The 20,911-nt window shown below is 43.5% G+C and overlaps 1 protein-coding gene across 2 annotated transcripts in view; it reads left to right on the top strand.

Moving 5' to 3' along the window:
* dscaml1 (Down syndrome cell adhesion molecule like 1) overlaps window positions 1-20,911 on the top strand; it is a 537,532-nt gene that overhangs the window by 498,137 nt on the left and 18,484 nt on the right. For both annotated transcript variants that reach the window (XM_060846680.1, XM_060846681.1), the window contains exons 24-27: window positions 1,994-2,182; window positions 5,445-5,732; window positions 13,672-13,827; window positions 17,380-17,410. In XM_060846680.1, coding sequence (XP_060702663.1) covers window positions 1,994-2,182; window positions 5,445-5,732; window positions 13,672-13,827; window positions 17,380-17,410 — 664 coding nt within the window. The remainder of the gene's footprint in view (window positions 1-1,993; window positions 2,183-5,444; window positions 5,733-13,671; window positions 13,828-17,379; window positions 17,411-20,911) is intronic.

The following is a 20,911-nucleotide window of genomic DNA, read 5'->3' as shown; positions in this document are numbered from 1 at the left end:
TCATTTCTAGTATACAAATCCTTCTTATACACCTGATGGCCAGGGGTGACAGTGGGTCACTCTCCTGGTCAGAAGACTGTTTCAAACTACTGCAGTATTTTGCCCTTCTCATGCAGCTCAGTTTGAGGACAGGCAGGCAGTCGTTTAAGTATCAAACACACAGATTGCTGGAGAACTCAATAGGTCTGGCAGCATCTGTGGGGAGAGAAACAGATTTTGAGTACTAAACTAGAAACATTATCCCTGTTTCTTCAGCATTGTCTGTGTTTGTTTCAGATTTCCAGCAACCAACAGTATTTTGCTATTATACTAGTTTAAGTAAGCCATTGGATGCCAGGTTTCAAATGGTGCCATTGTTATTAGTCTTTTATTAATCTTGACCTAGGGAGGCGAACACTTATTCATTGAGCCCACTACTGAATTTTATTCCAAATAAGGAGGATATGTTTGTGCACACCCAGTAATGTATGCAGGATGGCAGTTTGGGGTGCCTGAGGAACTTGCAAAATGTTCCAAGGATTTTAAAGAGCAGGGTCAAGTTGTTGGTAGGGAAAGGAAACTGAATTATGCATAGACTGAGTGTTGCTGAAGATGGATGAACATGGGTTTTCGCCTCCACTGGAGCATCCTCTTGTTACTTCTGACCTACACCTCTCCTCTAGTCACGCTATAGGACATTGGTGAGGCCACTTTTGGAACACTGCATGCAATTCTGGTTGACCAGCTATAGGAATGTTGTTGTGAAACTTGAGATGGTATAGAAAACATTGACAAGGATGTTGCTGGGGTGGGAAGGTTTGAGCTACAGGCTGAGACCTTTTTCCATGGAGCATTGGAGATTGAGGAGTGACCTTATAGGGGCTGACAAAATTATAAGAGGTATGAATAGAGTGAATAGCCAAGTTTGTTTTCTTAGGGTAGGGGAGTCTAAAACTAGAGCGAATAGGTTTAAGGTGAGAGGGGAAAGATTTAAAAGGGACCTGAGGGATAACCTTTTCACACAATGGGTGGGGTGTGCATGGAATGAGCTACCTGAGGAAGTGGTGGAGGCTGCTACAATTAAAAGGCATCTGGATGGGTGTATGAATAGGAACAACTTAGAGGGATATGGGCTAAATGGGACTAGGTCAGATTGGGATGTCTGGTTGGTGTGGACAGATTTGACTGCAAGGTCCATTTCTGAGCTGTACGACTGTATGACTCAGCAAGCAACATTGTGTCCCTGGGAATTATGCAGGGTTGTGTCATGCCTGAGCAAGTGCAGTGGTATAAGTTGCCCAGGAGGTGTTAGTAATGAGGAGGCAATGTGGGTTCTGCAGGAGGAAGAATACAGCCCTCAGAAGAGATGTCAAGTCCCTACCTAACTGCATGGGAACACCTTTACCACTGATCAGTGACCATATCCCTCCATCCCAACTGTGTTGCTGTTCCTTCACTGTCATAGGATCATGGAACCTCGACAGTCTGGAAAGAGGCCACTCACGCCATTAAGTCTGCAGCAACCAACGAAGAGCATCCCAACCAGAGCCAGCCCCCACCCTATCCCACAACCCATAATTCCCACTGGCCAATCCATCTAACCTGCTCATCTTTGGACTGTGGGAGGAAACCAGAGGAAACCACGGGGAGAATTACAAACTCCACACAGACAGATAAATCCTGCCCTTGCTAGCCACACCCATATCTTGTGTATGAATAAAAAATAAAAGTCCACCACCACCATCTCGAGGAACACACAAAGATGGGTAGTAAATACTGACATCACACAGCAACATCCACACCTGAAAAAAAATGCCTTGTTTTTAAATGGTTTCTTTCACAGGGTTATGGTTTGGGAATGTTTCCATACAAAGAAGGTTTCGCTGATGAAGGAGCTAATTCGATAAACCTGAGCAAGAATTGTCTGCCCTTCAAGAAGACCGACACAGGATTTAGTTTGAAATTCAATTTACAGAATTAATGAGACATTGATGCTCTTTTCTCTGTCTGACAGGCTTTGTGTTGCAATACTCTGTTGACAACAGTGAAGAATGGAAGGATGTCTTCATCAACCCAACTGAGCGCTCCTTCAAACTGGACCACCTCAAATGTGGCACTTGGTACAAGGTGAAACTGGCAGCCAAGAACAGTGTTGGAGCTGGGCGCATTAGCGAGATTATTGAAGCCAAAACTCACGGGAGAGGTGGGTCAGGATAAAAAGAAAAATTGTTATGGATGTAAGGTGTTGAGATAAAACCAATCGTGAATGCTGCATTTTCTAGACTATAACAATTGCAAACTGTTCTGAGACATGTTGTGCTGCTCATACAGAGATAAGAGCAAGATTAGACCATTTAGCCCCTCAAACCTGCTCTGCCATTCTCGCTCATTGATGATCATCTGCTTTGACTGGTCCATACAATGGTGGGTCAACATATTAACTTCCATTTTGGGAAAGTCGTTGATGTGAAGAGTCTATGGAGATCTCAACAGAATAAAGAAAATGAGATAGAATGTAGACCATTTTCTCATTTTATTTCCCTTTCGGTTTTCTCCATGCTACATGGGGCCACCACAATTCTGGTCGATGACCTTGATGTTGACCTTTGTTTTTGGATTTGCCAATTGTTTTTGTAGTTAGATAGTCTTCAAGATGAACTTACCCCATTTATGTGAACTAGAAACCATAGCCTGGCTAACCAGGAAACCTAGTCACTCAACCTCTGCCATAGACATGTTGGATGGAGTTACTGGGGGATTTTCCTGTTTGACTGCTTTGAAAACATACTTTCCTCTGCTTTCCAATTCTGGAGGACTTGAACCTAGAGCTTCTGGCTCAGAGACAGGGAAACTACAACTGTGATACTTTCCCACTCTATAAATCATTATTCAAATGAATAGGAAAACCTAAGTGACAACCTTCTCATGCAGAGGGTGGTATTTGAATGGATCAATCTGCCAGAGGAGGTGGTGGAGGCTGATACAGTTGTAACACTTAAAAGGCATCTGGGATGGGCATATGAATACGAAGGAGTAGAGGGATATGGGCCAAGTGCTGGCAAATGGGACTAGATTAATTTGGCCGGCATGGACAAGTTGGGCAGTTTCCATGCTGTATGTCTCTATGACTGTATGATTTCAAAATCAAACTGCCATAGAACCTTTCGCATTGTAGTGGAGAATATTCTGTCCATCATATCCCTGCTGGCTCTTTGAAAGCGTGATCCACTCCGAACCCATGTTTCCTTGTCAAGCATATATCTAGAGTCAATAGATGTGGAGATGAGAAAGCACAGCAAGCCAGACAGCATCCAAAGAGCAGGAAAGTCAACATTTCTACTGCTCTCCTGCTCCTTGGATGCTGTCTGACCTGCTGTGCTCTTCCAGCTTCACATCGATTGACTCTGACTTCCAGCATCTGCAGTCCTTACTGTCTCAGTGCTTATATCCAGTTATTGTGTGAAAGTTATTAGTGTATCTCCTGCCACCATCATTTCAGGGTCAGAAGTCATACCATACAAAGTTATTGTCCAAAAGGTTTATTTGAAATCACAAGCTTTTGGAGCTCTGCTCCTTTATCATCTGACCATAATGATATATTGTTTAAAAAACATCTCTATCTACCATCCAGTTTATTTCCAAATTGCCTCAAATCTTTAGTTAGGGAACCACCCACTGGTGGAAACAATTCATGGTTTACTCTAGAAAAATGCAAAAGAACTTTGAATGCTGCTGGAATTCTCCTTTAATATTCTCTGCCCGAAAGGGAACAATCCCAGATTCTCTGGCATCGCGATGTAACTGCAGTCACTTATCCCAGTTAAGAACCCCGATTGGAAAACACTTGCTAAGCAATCCCGAGTATGTTGTGAATCATATTGACAACCATTTCAGTGTTCGAAGCCGCATCTATTACTGCACAGAGTCCTGGTATTTGCAGACAGAAAGATTATGTGCACGCATTTCAACTTCCAGTTTAAATTTAAACAAAGCTCAACAGTTGTCTGTCAGTCATCATCTACTGGGTGCTTACTCAATGGAAAGCCTCCATCAGAGTCCACTTGCCAAATATAAAAATGTTGATTCACTTAGTATCCATGCAGATGCCGTGACAAGTGCAAGATGAAAAGCTCCAACAAAATCTATCCTTTTTATTCAGCTACGGTTTAAAGTTATGGCTAAAACATTTTTGGTAAATCTCTGCCCCCTACTCCCCCCCCCCTTTTTGCTAGTCTTTCACAGCCTTCCAATTGTGCATGGCCAGAATTGGACGCAATGCTCAGACAAAGACCTGTCCAATGATCGAGAAAGGTGAAGCAAATTATTTTGCCTTCATGTTTTAGGCATCTATTTACAAGCCTTTTTATTAACAGCTTGATCAATCTGTCCTGTCATATTCGGAGATGTGTAGCAGTCCCTCAGATCTGTCAGTGCCTGCATCTATTTTAAAGTCGTATCATTTTATGTGCATTGTCAAATTTCCTGGAATGTGTTTCAATTACTTCATTATCTGTAATTTGTGCCTCTAGTTGTCAATGCAAAGAAAAATAAAAATTGGTTAAAGTATGAAATAAGTTTTCCAAACTAAAACAACCCCAGACAGAACATTTTGACATTAGAGATGTCAGTTATTAATAAGCAATTTGCTCAAATCCCTCCCTGTGGCCTCTGGCACAGATTGAGAAAGGTCACATTGAGCTTGTGCAGTTTGAGATCAGTAACTCCCAGTGCTTCGGAATCGCTCAGGTTCAGGTCCCAGAGCTGGGGATGGCATCCAGCTGTTCCAGGATCTGTCCTTGCATGGACTGTTCCTGCCAATCAAAGGCAAACAGAACTACTTCCACATTTAGGGACTGTCTGGCTTGGCATTTAAAGCTGGGAATGTGAGAAGCTGACATCTCAGAGCCACAAGGGAAAAGGACAACGTGAAAGAAAACCTTCGTTTCTACAAATTTTTCAGTTCCAGCTTTGTAATTGTGAACATCTTTCCCAACTCTGGGATCTATAGCAATTAGATTTCGACTATGTTTTGCAACTAATGTTTTAAATAAATGATTTTAGCATCATCCTTTTATGTGTCTTTTTTTGGACAGGCACGGTGGCTCAGTGGTTAGCAACTGCTGCCTCACTGTGCCAGGGACCCAGGTTTGATTCCAGCCTCAGGCGACTGTCTGTGTGCAGTCTGCACATTCTCCCCATGTCTGCTGGGTGCTCTGGTTTCCTCCCACAGTCTGATGATGAGGTGAGGTGGATTGTCCTTGCTAAATTGACCATAGTTTCCAAGGCTATGCAGTTGGGTCAGCAATGGTAAATGTGGGGTTACAGGGATAGGGTAGGATGGTGTTTGGAGGGTCAGCACAAGCTGGGGATTCTGCCATGACTTTAACAAGATGTATTTAAAATGTGAAGCTAGGGATGTTGATCAATGTGCCTCTTATTTCTTTCCTTTTTGTTTCATCTTCTAGAACCTGCTTTCGACAAGGACCGGCATCTCTTTACCCACATTAACTCTACCCATGCCAGGCTCAACCTCCAAGGGTGGAACAGTGGTGGCTGCCCCATCACAGCAATCGTCATGGACTACCGTCCCAAAGGCACCTGGCCTTGGCTTACGTTAAAGACCAACTTGTCGCATGAGGTTTTCCTACAGGACCTGCAAGGGGCCACTTGGTATGAGTTGAAAATGAGAGCCTGTAACAGCGCTGGATGTGGCAACGAGACAACACATTTTGCCACACTCGATTATGACGGAAGTAGGTGTGGGGAGTGGTTGTGGGGAATTTAACTTTTCACCTTCAGGTCGTGGCTTTCTTGAGAAAACCTATTTCTTCACATGTAGGACCCAGGGTACCCTGATCCAATCCCAATTTCACCACAGAAACACAACACTGCACTTCCCAGATGTTTTTTCCTTAAACATTACCATGGCACACCCACACTGTCATTAAAGCCTGGCAGCATAACTGATTTATGCTGGAGCACTGAATTGAGTACATCTATTTACATTTAACAGTGTGATAGACATCTGATACTCCATAGCTCAATAACTAGTAACAAGGAACTGAGTACTCATTTCTTCAACTCTCCATGTCCGACGGAGGCATCATTACAGCAGATGTGACTGGGATGGAGTATCAGAGAGTGAGGAAGAGGTCTTACAGGAGTAAGGTGGGAAGAAGTGAGAGAAATATAATGGGGAGAGGAAGTAAATATCTAGTAACATGTACGGCTGTAAGTTGATAAGAAGTATCAGTCTTATTATCAAAAAGGAAATCCTTAAAGATAGTATGTGAGGTTCAGGAAGAGGAAAGAATGGGCAGAGGGTGAAGATTTGAAGCACGGTAAATGACATCTTTGGGAATCCGAGGAGTTCGGAGCTGCATGAAGTCCATTATCAGTGTCAGAAAGACAAAAGATGATTGGGAAAGGGTGCAATTATAAAATGGCCACTAACAGCTCAAATAAAGAATTTAGGAGGAATTTCTTTATACAGGGCATGTAAAACACCTTTCCACATGTCTTGATTGAAGCAGAGAGTGCCATTGCATTTCAGGAGCGATGTGATACATACAGGAGGGAGCAGGCATGAGGGGATGTTGGGGGCACTGTCGCACCCGCAGTATAAACACAAGCATGGACCAAGATGGGCCGAATGGAGTGTTTTTGAGACAGTAGAAGCTGAACACCCAATATTGCAATCGTTATTACTTTAATGTAAGCTTTGACTCCATCTAGAGGCTGAGTTAATAAATTTCTGCTGACTGAAACTGAGTGTGAGGGAGTCTGCTTCCCCATTCTCTTCAACTGGTTCTTCAAACAAAATTAAAGTTGATCAAAGGATTAAACAATGGTGAACCTCAAGCCCTCCAAGAACTCTGTGTTTATTCAAACCTGTCCATCCCCCACTTTGCTCGCACAAAGGAAACCATCCATATATTGAAAATGAAAGTCTTAAAATAGCCAGACCTGCCTGTTACATTTAAAAAGGCATTGGGTTCCAGAGTAGATCTGGAGGGAATGTTCCCACTCATGAAAGGATCAGGAACAAGGGGACACAGAATAAAAGTAATTCTGAAAAGAAGCAAAACCAATGAGGAAAGACATTTTACACACAGCAAGTGGTTCAGCTGTGGAATACATTACCTGAGAGTGTGATGGATGCTGGGTCAGTCGAGGCATTCTACAGGAAAGTTAAACAATTATTTGAGAATTTTCCATGCTCTTAGGGTAGTGGCACTAAGCGAATTGTCTCACTTGGAGAATCATTGAAGCCACAATAACCAAATATTCTCCTTCCACAATTCCACAGCTGGGTGTTACTGGCCATATTTGGCTCCATTAACAGCAAAACATTTCAGTTAGGAGGTTTTGAAAGTCACATAGATCAGGGATCTTGAGTTCCAAGTCTTTGGAATAGCATTTCCTTCACTCCATCAATGGTGGCCATTGCTTTCAGTCATCTGGGAACTGGAATTCTCTCGCTAAATCTCCGCATTGCTCTCACCTCCTCTAGGACCCTCCTTAAAACTCATCCATTTCATCAAGCTTTTGGTCACCAAAATCTCCTCTTTTCAATTTTGAACTGATTGTGTTCCGGGGAAGTACTTTGGTAAATTTCGTTAAGTGACAGTCACTGTGTAAGGGCAAGTTGCTTGTTGTATTTGCAGAGGCGGGGGAATCCTCCCTTTCCCCCCACTTACCTGCCAAGGCTTGTGGCCAGTGAGGATAGGTTGTGCACTTGATGCAGTCACGAGGAGAGATAACTGCCCCTTCTACTTTGTGCAGCACACAAGGAAGCACAACAATTTGTACACACCATCCCAAGACAACTGAGTGTATATAGGGTGGCACATTGGCTCAGTGGTTAGTACTGCTGCCTCACAGTCCCAGGGACCTGGGTTCAATTCCAGCCTCAGGTAACTGTGTGGAGATTGCATATTTTCCCTGTGTCTACAGAAGTTTCCTTCTGGCGCTCTGGTTTCCTCTCACAATCCAAAGATGTGCAGATTAGGTGAATTGGCCATGCTAAATTGCCATAATATTTAGGGATGAGTAGGTTAGGGGTAAATGTAGGGTAGGGTGAATAGGTCTGGGTGGGTTACTCTTTGGAGGGTCAGTGTGGACAGGTTGGGCTGAAGGGCCTATTTCCACACTGTAGGGATTCTCTGATTCTACTGATCAGGAGTGCACTGTGCTGTGTTCCGAATCAGAAGGTGCCCTCATCTTATGTGAACTGCTGCATCATGTGGAGTGGACTTTTGAATCACGCAGTCCCTGTTGCAAACTGAATCCTGCAGTCAGACCTTGTAAGGGCTGTCTTGAGGTAACGGTCAATTATTCTGGCACCTGACCCCCCCCCCCAGCGCTGAGCAACAAATGCCAACCAGCCCCTGCTGGGATTTCCCCAGGCTCCCTCAGAGAGCCAGGCACCGATGTGCTTCAAGATGACAGGACAGGCAGAGAGTGACCTTTACCTGGCCACCACCATTATCACATTAATCTAGCAGGTTTGTGGGAGGTAGAAGCAGTGAGAAAAATAGCAGGCTTGCACGATAATAGGACTTGAAGTGTTTCCAACAGAGTGCTAGCCTTCCTCTGTTCTTTAATTCTGCAATCAGCAGTACTGGCCATCTGCTGCCACTTCCAGAGCCTCCAGCCATGTTGGATTGCAAAATTTTTTTTTCAGAGATTTAAACCTTTCCTGGTCAAGATTCCCAAATGTACAGTGCGTCCAAGTGAAAGTTCAGGAGTAACATCTTCACCTGAGAGTTGTCACTGCAAGGCGTGGTTGAGGTGAATATCATGGAATTATTTAAGGGGGAGCAGAATAGGCTCAAGAGAGAAAATAGCTAAAGTTAGATGATGAGGTTTGTTCAGAGTTGAAACTCTGGCCTGGACTGAATACAACAAAGAACGGCAATGCCGGGGATCTGAAACAAAAGCAGAAAGTGCAGGAGAAACTCAGCAGTTCTGGAAACATCTGTGGAGAGAAAAACAGACTTAATGATTCAAGTCCATTGACTCTTGGTCAGAACTGAAAGCAGCTGGGAAATGGTAGTATTCATACTGCTGACCGAGCGGGAGGGCTGAATGTGTTTTGCTGATGTATATTCCAAAGGAAGAAGGTAAAGGATTAATGACCAGACAGTTACTTGTCACACAGAGAAAATGCACAGTCAACCTTAACACTCAACAGTTTGCAAGGACTGCAATGAAACTGAGCTGTCGTCATCCAAAGGATGTACCTAGCGTGGCCTCTTATTTCTTCCTCTCAGTACTGTCACTGTGAAATGCAACATTGATATGAAACGTTAGCCAAACAAAGAGTGTGAATTGTATGTACTATTCTGTGTGAAAAATAACAAGAATTCTCTTCGCTCCTTTATATTTCGTGCGATGGCTTCACTTTGGAATTACTGACAACTTTTTTGATTGTCAGACTGCAGTTTCTGTCATAAAACAGTAAATGTTACAGGAACATGGGCTTGTAGCAAATTGCCAACCTGTTTCCTTTTCACTTTAATGGGTGAGAAATGGGTGTGGTTTAATCTGCCTTCTTCAGGGCTTGTACTCCTTGGCATTTAGAAGAATGAGAGAGTATCTCATTAAAACATATAAAATCCTGATGGGACTACACATAGGAGGAATCTTCCATATGTTGGGGATAGGCAGAACTAGGGGTCACAGTCTAAGGGGTAAACCATTCGGGACTGAGATGAGGAAGAATTTCTTCACTCAGTGAGTTGTGAACCTGTGGAATTCCCTCCCACAGGAAGCTGTTGGGGCCAGTTCATTAGATAGATTCAAGAATGAGCTGGCTGTGGCCCTTGTGTCTAAAGGGATCAAGGGGTATCAAGAGAGTGGAAGTGGGATACTGAAATTGCATGATCAGCCATGATCATACTGAATGGTAGAACAGGCTCGAAGGGCCGAATGGCCTATTCTTGTTCCTATTTTCTATGTCTCACGCTATTGGAAAACACCATTCTTAACCCCAAAGGGATTTTTGTGCAAATAGTGCACTGCTCTGTGCAGTTTCCTCTCTGTGAGCAGACATTGCTCCTATTCCAGGTCCAGTGGCCCTGTGTACACTGCTCTGTTGTGGACCATGACCTTCAGGCTTGACCTAAGCCACAATCAACGCTTCAAGATTCATCTTGGCAACTGAAAGCAACAACCTCCCTTTCTTTGTTTTATTTTATATCCAGAAGTGCTCTCACACACAACTGAACATGTCTTTTTTCTATCACCAAATCATCCTTTATTCACCACCTCAAAATCACCCGTGTTTCCAAATAGTGAAGTGCCAGGCAAGGGAACTACAGACCAACGAAGTGAGGGAGAGGAGGTGGAGAGGGAAAGGGGTTACATCAAAATGGAGTTGGGAGCACTCTACCCCCTGCAGTGCCCACCTTTCCCTAAAAGCATCGAACATATTGATGGACACTGTGTGATCACTCTCCAAGGACACCCAGGTGTGAACATAGCCATGGAAACAAGGATGGCAATCAGAAACCATGCCCCCTCCCCCTCCAATGCCTGTTGCCTGGACCCTGGCTCCTCCTCATTGTATGACAGTTATTTACCAAGGAGACCTGCTGACTTTGACGAGTTTATGAGCTTCAAGTCGCAAAGTGTTGCCTAGCAGCTTCCACTGAAACATGAGAGGTACCTGTTTATAGCAGCATCAAAGCAAGCATAAGAATGTGAAAAAGAAGCAAGTCTGTGTCTTCCAGCTGCAAATTGTTGGCAAAAATGTAAAATCCAATAAAATGAATGAGTATTTTGCCAAATATAAGGTAGTGGGTTAGAGGAGCACAGATGTACTGTCTGGAATATGTCTTTATAAAGTGCAATAAAATAAAGGAGGGGACCTCATGCTGAGAATTGTGGTGTGGCCAATGCACCCATACACTAGACTGTCAGCTATTCCAAACAATAGTGATATCTCAATTAGCCTGCCATTTCAGAACTAGTGCAGGAAATAAACAACAGAGCTATCAGCATTTGTGCAAAGGGAAAGACAGGTGAACATTTGAAAGGAACTCTATCCTCTTCCTAAAATTTTTCAAATACTGTTCCACCTGATAGGTACTTCCTGTTTGGTTCCAGATTTCCCAGATTTCTTTATCCTTCCTCTCTTTCTACTCTCACAATTAACTTCGGAATCCCACTCTTAGACCACACCAGCATTGTTATGAACCAGGACAGACCTCCTCAAAACATTTTAAGAAGATAGCCCAGACCCTAACTTTTCTAACTGCTTTAAGCAGGTGTAAAGTGGATATTCCAGGAGTGATGCAGTTGGCCCAGCAACTCAGTTTTAAGCAAATCAGAATTTATTTCCATATGAGCAAAAAGAAATCCAAATTCAGAATAACATCCTATTTCTAAACCCAATCAACATGAAAATGTAACATAATTATGCTGTTCCAAAAATTGACTACATCCCCATAAACACCCTCTCAGCAAAAACAGGTAAAATCAAACACAGGTTCTTATAGGAGAGATGTCAGAGAGAGACAGGGTCAGTATGGAGTTGTTTCTTTGGGTTCAGCAGCTTTTCTGGGTTCCCAGCTAAAACTTGACCAGTAGCTACAAACAAAACAGCTTGCTAAAACCAAACCAAACCAAAACCTGAACTGGGAGAAATGGCAACTCCCCTTTCATTGTATAAATATTTTTTAAAAGCTTCCTCTAGTAGTTAAACTCAGATGTATCCGAACCTCTGCTTTTACGACCCCTTGAAAAAAAACCATAACCTTGTTAAAGGAGCAGCATTGTCACAACATCCAATTTTGCAAATATCATGAGTATCACAGCATTGTCGAGGTACAGAATAAGGCCATTCAGCCTGTCATGCTGGGGCCTAGTCTCTGAAGATGTAGTTCACCCAGTGCCACTCTCCTGATTTCTGCCCCATAATCCTGTACATCCTTCCCTCTCCGATAACAATGTAGTTCCCTCTTTGAAAGGCTCAGTTGAACTGTCACTTGAACCGTACATTCCAGCTCCCAACCAATGTCTATGTAAAGAGAAGCTTTTCTGAACACTGTCTTTGCTTCCTTTGCTCCAATATACTATCCTTTCGAATTCTGTCCAAAACAAAGCTGTCACTTGCAGGGTTCAGGCAGTTCACCCAGTGCTCCTTTTATGATATTTTCTAATCAACCAATTCAGAGATACACACCTCTAGAGCGAGTGGAATTTGAACCCAGGCCTCCTGGTCTAGAGATAAGTATCATGCCACTGCTACACAAGAGCCCCCACCTTGTATTTTAATTCCACATTGACTGATTAATCCATTCATAGGAACATTACAAGGAAGAGGAGACCATTCAGCCCCTTGGGCATCTAGCCTACATCTCAATTGGTTCAAAGTTTTAGATTAGATTAGATTCCCTACAATATGGAGACAGGCCCTTCGGCCCAAATAATCCACACCAACCTTCTGACGAGTAACCCACACAGACCGATTCCTCAACCCTCTATTTACCTCCCAACTAATGCACCTCACACTATAGGCAATACGTCTGACCTGCAAATCTTTGGATTGTGGGAGGAAACCAGAGCACCCGGAGAGAACCCATGCAGACACGGGGAGAATGGGCAAACTCCACACAGACAGTCCCTGAGGCAGGGACCGAACCTGGGTCCCTGGCGCTGTGAAGCAACAGTGCTAATCGCTGAAGTAAAGTTGATCTGCATCCAAACACCTTTTCCATATTTTACTCCACTCCCACAGATAACTAATAATCTGAATCTTAAAAGCACCAACTGGTCAGTAACACAACCTCATCTGTAAAGGTTGGTCTTATTTACTTCTACCTTCCAATGAGACATTGTTCAGAGCTAATGGCATTATATAAATGGAGCTAGCTTCTTTTTAAAACTGTAAGGATTGCATTTCTCCAGTCAAAGCAACTCGGAGCAAGAGTAGGCCTGTCCTTCCAAACCCATCAATGTCTTTAATATCTAAATACTCATCCATCCCTTTCTTAGATATAGTCAGTCACCCAGTATCCACAACCTTGTGCTGGAATGAGTTCCACAGTTTAACCACCCTCTGAATGAAGAAATGTTTCCTAATCTCAGTTCTAAATGGCCCGTTGGTACAGTGTCCCTATGTCTGCCATCAGGACACCTGTACTCAAGTCCCACCTATTCCAGAAGTGTAAAATAACATCTCTGAATGGGTTGATGAAAATTATCCAGTCAATGTCTTGACACTGTGATCCATGGTTCTGGACTCTCCAAAATAGGGTGCACCCTCCTGCATCTAACCTCACTCGCCCTGTTACAATCCGACACATTTCAATCTCCTTGATACTTCTAAACTCTAGTGAATACAATAACAGCAACAATAATTTGAATTTATAATCAATCTTAATGTAATAAAATATCCAAAAATGCTTCACAGGAGAATAACTTAATGAATGTATCACTGGTATTGACTTGGGATGGTACTTTAAGAGCGACCAAGTGAGCTCTAAGTCATTTATGAATAAAAAATGTATATGTTATAAATAATTTCAAAGTCACTGAAATCTGATTTCAGGCCTAAGGCACTTGTGAACTATTTCAGGATCCTCATTACAGTTCATGACCTGTTTCTAACCCCCTCGGAATTTGTTTCCAGGTATTTCTCAGCATCTAGATGTTGATTTTTTTTAACATGCTCTGATATGTTAGGCACTATCCCACCAATCAAATCGATCCAAGGAGAGGGAGATGACGTGAAGAAATTGTTCACCATAGCTTGTCCTGTCATCCTGGCAACAGTTGCCGTGGCACTCCTGTTCATCATCAGGAAGAAACGGAAGGAGAAACGCCTGAAGAGACTGCGCGGTAAGTTGGAGGGGTCAGAGAACATGGGTGAGTACCCTCGGGTCAAACTAATTATTCCTGAGGTGATTGCAAAGCTCTCTCTTGGTGGCTCAACTGATTAAAACACAGTGTGGATTTGAGGGCCAGAGTCCTGGAGTCATTGGGTCAAAATCCACTCCCAGATCGAATTGTAGGTCTATTTACCCACCATGGGGACTACAACAGTTCAAGGAGGCAGCTCACCACCACTTTCTCAGCTTAACCCAGCCTCCGACACCCCCATTCCCTTGAATGAATGAAATGAAGACCCCACAGCCAAAGACTTTGACCTGAGTAACAGTGGGGATTCTGGGATTGACCTCTTGTGCTGGAGTTGGATGCTTCTCATCCCCACCCCAAACCAATCTATCTAGAGATTCCCTCACCTGGTGGAATCAGCATGTCAGTGAGCACAAGATTGTGATTCCATCATCTACAGACTCTCAGTGACATCAAGTGGCTACCTAGGAGAGATATGAAAGGGCTACTTGTTACATATGAATGAGTTACATTCTGGGTAAGGAAGATTAATAAAAGTTGAATATATCAGTTAGCTGAGTCAGAAAGTAAAGTCTGTTCTTAGAGAGAATTTGCTAGTTTTGATTTAGAACTTTGAATTTCATTAAATCTATAATATAAGAATACTGAGTTACCATCTGTTTGAAGATGAGGTCTCTGTGATTTCTTGTCTTGTTTTTGTCTCCTCTATGAGGTTGAAACATTCCTGCTGTGAATTGTGTGCAGTCCATTTAATACAATGGAACTTCAGTGGACCTTTCTAGGTTCTGTGATTTTAATTTTTATACTAGAACACCTTGGATGCCTAATTATTTCCCAACTGTTATCAAGCCAGCAGGAGCTTTGTGATGCTGATAGGATGTGTCCTTACGTTCTGTTCACGTTCCCTGGCTGTGCCAATTACAAAGAGAAGAAATTTGGCTGAGATTGCACTGGAGTCTTCTCCTTTGAAGAGTGCCATGATAGCACAGGTGGTTAAAGGAGGGCAGTGCTGACCAGATGGTCACCGATTTGAGTTGGACGACTGGCTTGGACAGTGCCGACAAAATCCTTGGATTCATTTAAGGGACATTTGGGAGAGATGATGGGAGGAGGGTGGGTTTCTACAGATGGATGAACTAAGATAGAAGCTGAGTGATTTTCTTCATCAGTGAAGCTTTGCTGGAGTTTAGGTTCTGACTGAACGCTCCATAACCGGCCAAGTCTTGAGACTGCCTCGAAGCTCAATTGCAATCAATCTCAAAACTCCCTGAGATTTACCAGCTGTACACTTCAACTCCTCTCACTCACGGCATCTTCATAATTATCTATGCCCCATGGCACACACACTCTCTCTCTCTCACAAATACACACACACTCTCACACACATACTCTCTCACACACACACATGCACACACACACACACACACACATACACATGCACTCTCTCTCATACACACACTCTCTCTCACACACACAAATAAACACACAGACACTCGCACACACATACAGCCACACACTCACACATACAAATACTCACACACACTCTGTCTCTCACACACAGGCACATATACTCACAAACACAGACATTTCCACACTTGCACACACAAACACAGACATACATATACACATGCCCACATAGACTTGCAGAGACATACAGACGTGCACGCACGCACACAAATACGTACACACACATGCACATATACAGATGGCCATGCACACATGCACAGATAAATAAAACGCCCACACACATATATACATGCAGAGACATACACACAACACATATCCACATACACAGGCACACATAAACATATACGCACACCCACACACACCCGCACACAGACTTATACATACACACACACGTACACATGCCCACCCACACACATACATACAGACTTACACACACACTCTCTCTCACACAAATAAACACACAAACACAGACATACATATACACATGCCCACATAGACGCACAGAGACATACAAACGCGCGCGTGCGCACACACACACGTATACAGATGGCCATGCACATATGCACAGACAAATAAATCCGCCCACACACACATATACATGCAGAGACATACACACAACACATACCCAAATACACAGACATGCATACACACACACACACACATACACACACACACACACACACACTCCAGTGGTATTATCGCTGGACTATTAATCTAAGTAATATTCCAGGAACCTGGGTTCGAATCCAGCCACAGCAGTGATGGAATTTGAATTCAATAAGTATCTGGAATTAAGAGTCTAATAGTGACCATCAATCCTGCGCCAATTGTTGAAAAGCCCATCTGCCCTTTAAGGAAGGAAACTGCAATTCCCACATGATCTGGTCTCCTGTGACTCCAGACGCACATCAATGTAGTTAACTCTTAACTGCCCGCTGTGCAATCAGGGATGGGCAATAAATGCTGGCCTAGCCAGTGATGCTCTCACCCTGTGAATGAATAACAAAAAACACACCCACACACACGAACCTCTTACCCCAACCCCAGGAATAGTTGATCTTGTGGGTAACTCGGAAGGGAACTTGCACACAGTGATGTTCCCAAGCACCTGCTGTCTTTATCATTATCGGCCACATATTGGGAGGTACTGCGATAGAAGGAGCCTTGGTGAGTTTTTGCAGCCACTGTGCATGAATAGTGAAGGGAACAAATGTTTAAAATGGTGGCAGTGTGTCAATCAAGTCACTGCCTTGTCCTAGACGCTGCTTAGCTCCTCATGTACCAACCAAACCAGGGTGAGAGGCCACCTTGTCAGCACACATTTCTAGTTTTCCCCAAGGTAAATTCTTAGAGCACCTAGCTAACATCCATCCCATTTCACTGGCCTTCTCTCCACTGTTATAGCACCCATTACTGTACAGAACAGAACTACGTGACCTCAAAATATTCTGCACAGGGATAAATCATGACCCTTTCATAAGAAGATAGTTAGTTTTGCAAAGTTTATATCCATTTAAATTCATACTTTCCTGATGACTGATGTCAGTAAATATGCTTTTATCTATTTTTTCTCATTTCAACCAGACATCTCTTGTCATTGTCATTGAGCTCATTTATTGAAGATATTCAAATGGGATCTCTCCCATCTGACAGGAGGTTTGAGTGACATGGCTGATTTCAAATCTGCCTTTGCCTGCCTGTGTCCCCTGGGTTTGGACTGAAATTGGGACACTCATTTATTAAGTGTGGCTAGCTGAAAGAGATATTAAAAAGACCGCTGATGCCTGTGGAGTTATAACCCATTTAAATGTCACAGTGTTGGGTGAGAGCGGAACAGCTGGTAGCGGTTCTGGTCTCTTACAGTACATTCTTTTTTTAAAACCAGTCACTCATGCTTGCCAATCATAATGGATGATAAATTTCATCAGTGCTCTTTCTGGCTATCTTTCAAATTCCATAAAAATCAAAGACAGTTCTGTCAAAATTCCTCTCATATGGAGCTTTAACAGTTAAGCAATTTTTCCTTTTCTTGGAAACTAATCATTGCATTTTTTTCATTTATTTCAGATGCAAAGAGCTTGGCAGAAATGCTAATAAGGTAAGACACACTTAGAAACCTGCAGCAAGAATTACTGCATCTATATGTTTCTACATAGAGAATAATAGCACATAACGTAACTACTAAGAGTATCTGCAGTCTCCATCTGGAGTATCCGCACCTAGAATATCTACACCTTCAGTATCTGCACCTGGAATATATGCATTTGCAGTACCTACATCTAGAATATCTCCATCTACAGGATCTACACCCAGAATATGTGCATTTACAGTATCTACATCTAAAATATCTCCACCTACAGTATCTGCACCTAGAATCTGTGCATTTACAGTATCTACATCTAGAATATCTCCACCTACAGTACCTGCACCTAGAATCTATGCATTTACAGTATCCACATTTAGAATATCTCCACCTACAGTATCTGCACCTAGAATCTATGCATTTACAGTATCTACATCTAGAATATCTCCATCTACAGTATCTGCGTCTAGAATATATGCATTTAAAGTATCTGCATCTAGAATATCGACACCTGGAATATCTGCACCAGAGCAGCAACACCTTTAATATTTCCATGAGAATCTCTGCATCTAGAGTGTCTGCACTTTGAATTGTTGCCAGTCACAAAAAATCAGTTTCCTTATACTTAAATTATATTATTTATATTGTTGTTTCCTGAATGAGGATGTCCCAAACATACTTTAAAGCCAATAAAGTCAATTTAAGGTGCAATCACTGCTGTATTGTAGAAATCATAGCCACAAATGTGTATACAGCAAGATCCCACAAGTAAGACAAGAAGATAATGAGCAGGTAATCAGTTCTCTGTGTTATTTGATGAGGGACAAATATTGATCAAGGCACCATGAATTCCCATGCTGTTCTTCAGAATAATGACACACAATCGGGTGGCACGGTGGCACAGTGGTTAGCATTGCTGCCTCACAGCACCAGAGACCTAGGTTCAATTCCCACCTCAGGCAACTGTCTGTGTGGAGTTTGTACATTCTCCCCGTGTCTGCGTAGGTTTCCTTCCACAGTCCGAAGATGTGCAGGTTAGGTGAATTGGCCATGCTAAATTGTCTGTAGTGTTAAGTGTAGGGGAATGGGTCAGGGTGGATTGCTCTTTAGTGGGTGGCACAGTGGTTAGCACTGCTGCCTCACAGCGCCAGAGACCCGGGTTCAATTCCCGCCTCAGGCAACTGACTGTGTGAAGTTTGCACGTTGACTGCGTGGGTTTCCTCTGGGTGCTCAGGTTTCCTCCCACAGTCCAAAGATGTGCAGGTCAGGTGAATTGGCCATGCTAAATTGCCCGTAGTGTTAGGTAAGGGGTAAATGTAGGGGTATGGGTGGGTTGTGCTTCGGCGGGTCGGTGTGGACTTGTTGGGCCGAAGGGCCTGTTTCCACACTATAAGTAATCTAAATTTACAATCATTTACATCCAGCTGAGGTGGAAGGTGAAGCCTCAGTTTAACATCAGATCAGAAAAACAGCACCTCCAACAGTGGAGCACTCCCTCAGCACAGTGTTTGAGTGTCTGCCTAGTTTTTGTGCCCTGAACTGGCTCTTGGACTTGCAGTGAGCTTGTGAGATGGGAGTGTTGACGCTGAGCCACAGCTTGTTCAGAATAGAAGCAGTTTCCCCTTTGTATCTCTGTAATGATACGGAGTCAATCAGTGGTAAGGTTCTTTGATTCTCACTTGATTTTTCATCTGCAACTTCAAAGCAAGCCTCAGAAGAGAACTGGAAGTTCCTCCCCACCCCCACCCCCCCTACCATTTTACCTTTTTGGTTTTCAGTGACATGCTTCCTGCTGCAAAAAAAAATAATTTAAATTCTTGTGTTCAAAGAACAAAAAGAAAAGAAATACAAGTTGAGGAGACGTCTCTCATTAGATGTGACACTGATATATTGTTGCATGGCTCAAAGTGGAAATCACACTCAGAGTGAAGCAGAGTGCTTTGAAAGGAACAAGACCTCAAAGTAGTTTTTGAAAATGAAATTGGAAATGGTGGTAAAAGAGTCTGGAGGTTCCGAGATTTTCAAACTAACGCTGTTGCAGGAAACAAGGAAAATAGAAGCTGTAATTATTTTGACTGGATGGAAATTGTTTATCACCTGGTCAGTACCAATAAGATTGAGAAACAAATACCCCGAAAGGCTGCAGTCAGCACCACAGGTACACAGAGAGAGAGAGAGAGAGAGAGAGTCTCTTGTGGAATATTAGCTCAGATTTTATTTTCAGATGTTAACCTGCCTTTCCCATTTTAATTCACCTCCCTGCCAAACCATGCGTGAACACTGGTTATTGGCCAGGAATTCTTTGTTCTTTTTTTGTAAAACACCCAGCCCAACCCCCACTCCCCCAAAATATTCAATATTTGAAGTGGGGTGGTTGAGTGGATGAGCAAGGGGCTAGGTGTGCTGTGGCTTGTGTCCTTTTAGGGAAAAAAAAAATTCTTCCTGATGTAGACATTGCTAACATTTTCATTTCTTTGCTGGTCTTGTGGAGTCACTGAGTGACCTGTGAGGCTACTTCAGACGTCAGTTAGAGTGGGACAGGAGTCACATACAGGCCAGATTGAGTAAAGCTGGTTTCTTTCTCTGAAGGAGATCAGAGAATCAGTTGGGCTTTTCTGCCGATAACTTACTGGTTCCTGCTTCTTATTAAAAACCAAAACTGCTCTGGGGATTCTCAAACTGATTTGAACTGGTGCTCCCTGAGTCCAGTTGTCCAGACCAATACCATGATGACTGACCTCAGCACATAGCCATAGTCATAGAGTCATAGAGATGTACAGAATGGAAACAGACCCTTTGATCTAACCTGGCAATGCCAACCCGACAAGGTGAAGGTTAGCTCCAGTAGAGACACTGACTGGAAGATCAGGCAGACTTCTGAATGATGCTTGATCAGATGTTGCCCATTCTGCAATGCCCTGCCACAGTTTGTCACACACCAGTCCCCACGAAGCTGTCCAGCTTTCATGTATACAGGGGAAAGTGAGGACTGCAGTTGCTGGAGATCAGAGCTGAAAAATGTGTTGCTGGAAAAGTGCAGCAGGTCAGGCAGCATCCAAGAAGCAGGAGAATCGACGTTTTGGGCATAAGCCCTTCTTCAGGAATGAGTAAGGTGTGCCAAGCAGGCTAAGATAAAAGGTAGGGAGGAGGGACTTGGGGGAGGGGCGTTGGGAATGCAATAGGTGGAAGGAGGTTAAGGTGAGGGTGATAGGCTGGAGAGGGGGTGGGGGCGGACAGGGCGGGAAGAAGATTGCAAGTCAAGAAGGCTGCTGAGTCCGGGGGTTGGGACTGAGATAAGGTGGGGGGAGGGGAAATGAGGAAGCTGGAGAAATCTGCATTCATCCCTTGTGGTTGGAGGGTTCCTAGGTGGAAGATGAGGAGCTCTTCCTCCAGGCGTAGTGTTGCCATGGTCTGGCGATGGAGGAGGCCAAGGACCTGCATGTCCTTGGCGGAGTGGGGGGGGTGGTTCAGCCACGGGGTGGTTGGGTTGGTTGGTGCGGGTGTCCCAGAGGTGTT

Source organism: Hemiscyllium ocellatum, chromosome 29 (assembly GCF_020745735.1).
Source record: "Hemiscyllium ocellatum isolate sHemOce1 chromosome 29, sHemOce1.pat.X.cur, whole genome shotgun sequence".
Taxonomy (NCBI): domain Eukaryota; kingdom Metazoa; phylum Chordata; class Chondrichthyes; order Orectolobiformes; family Hemiscylliidae; genus Hemiscyllium; species Hemiscyllium ocellatum.
The sequence above is the reverse complement of the archived record's forward strand: the minus strand, read 5'-3'. Positions and strand labels throughout refer to the sequence as shown.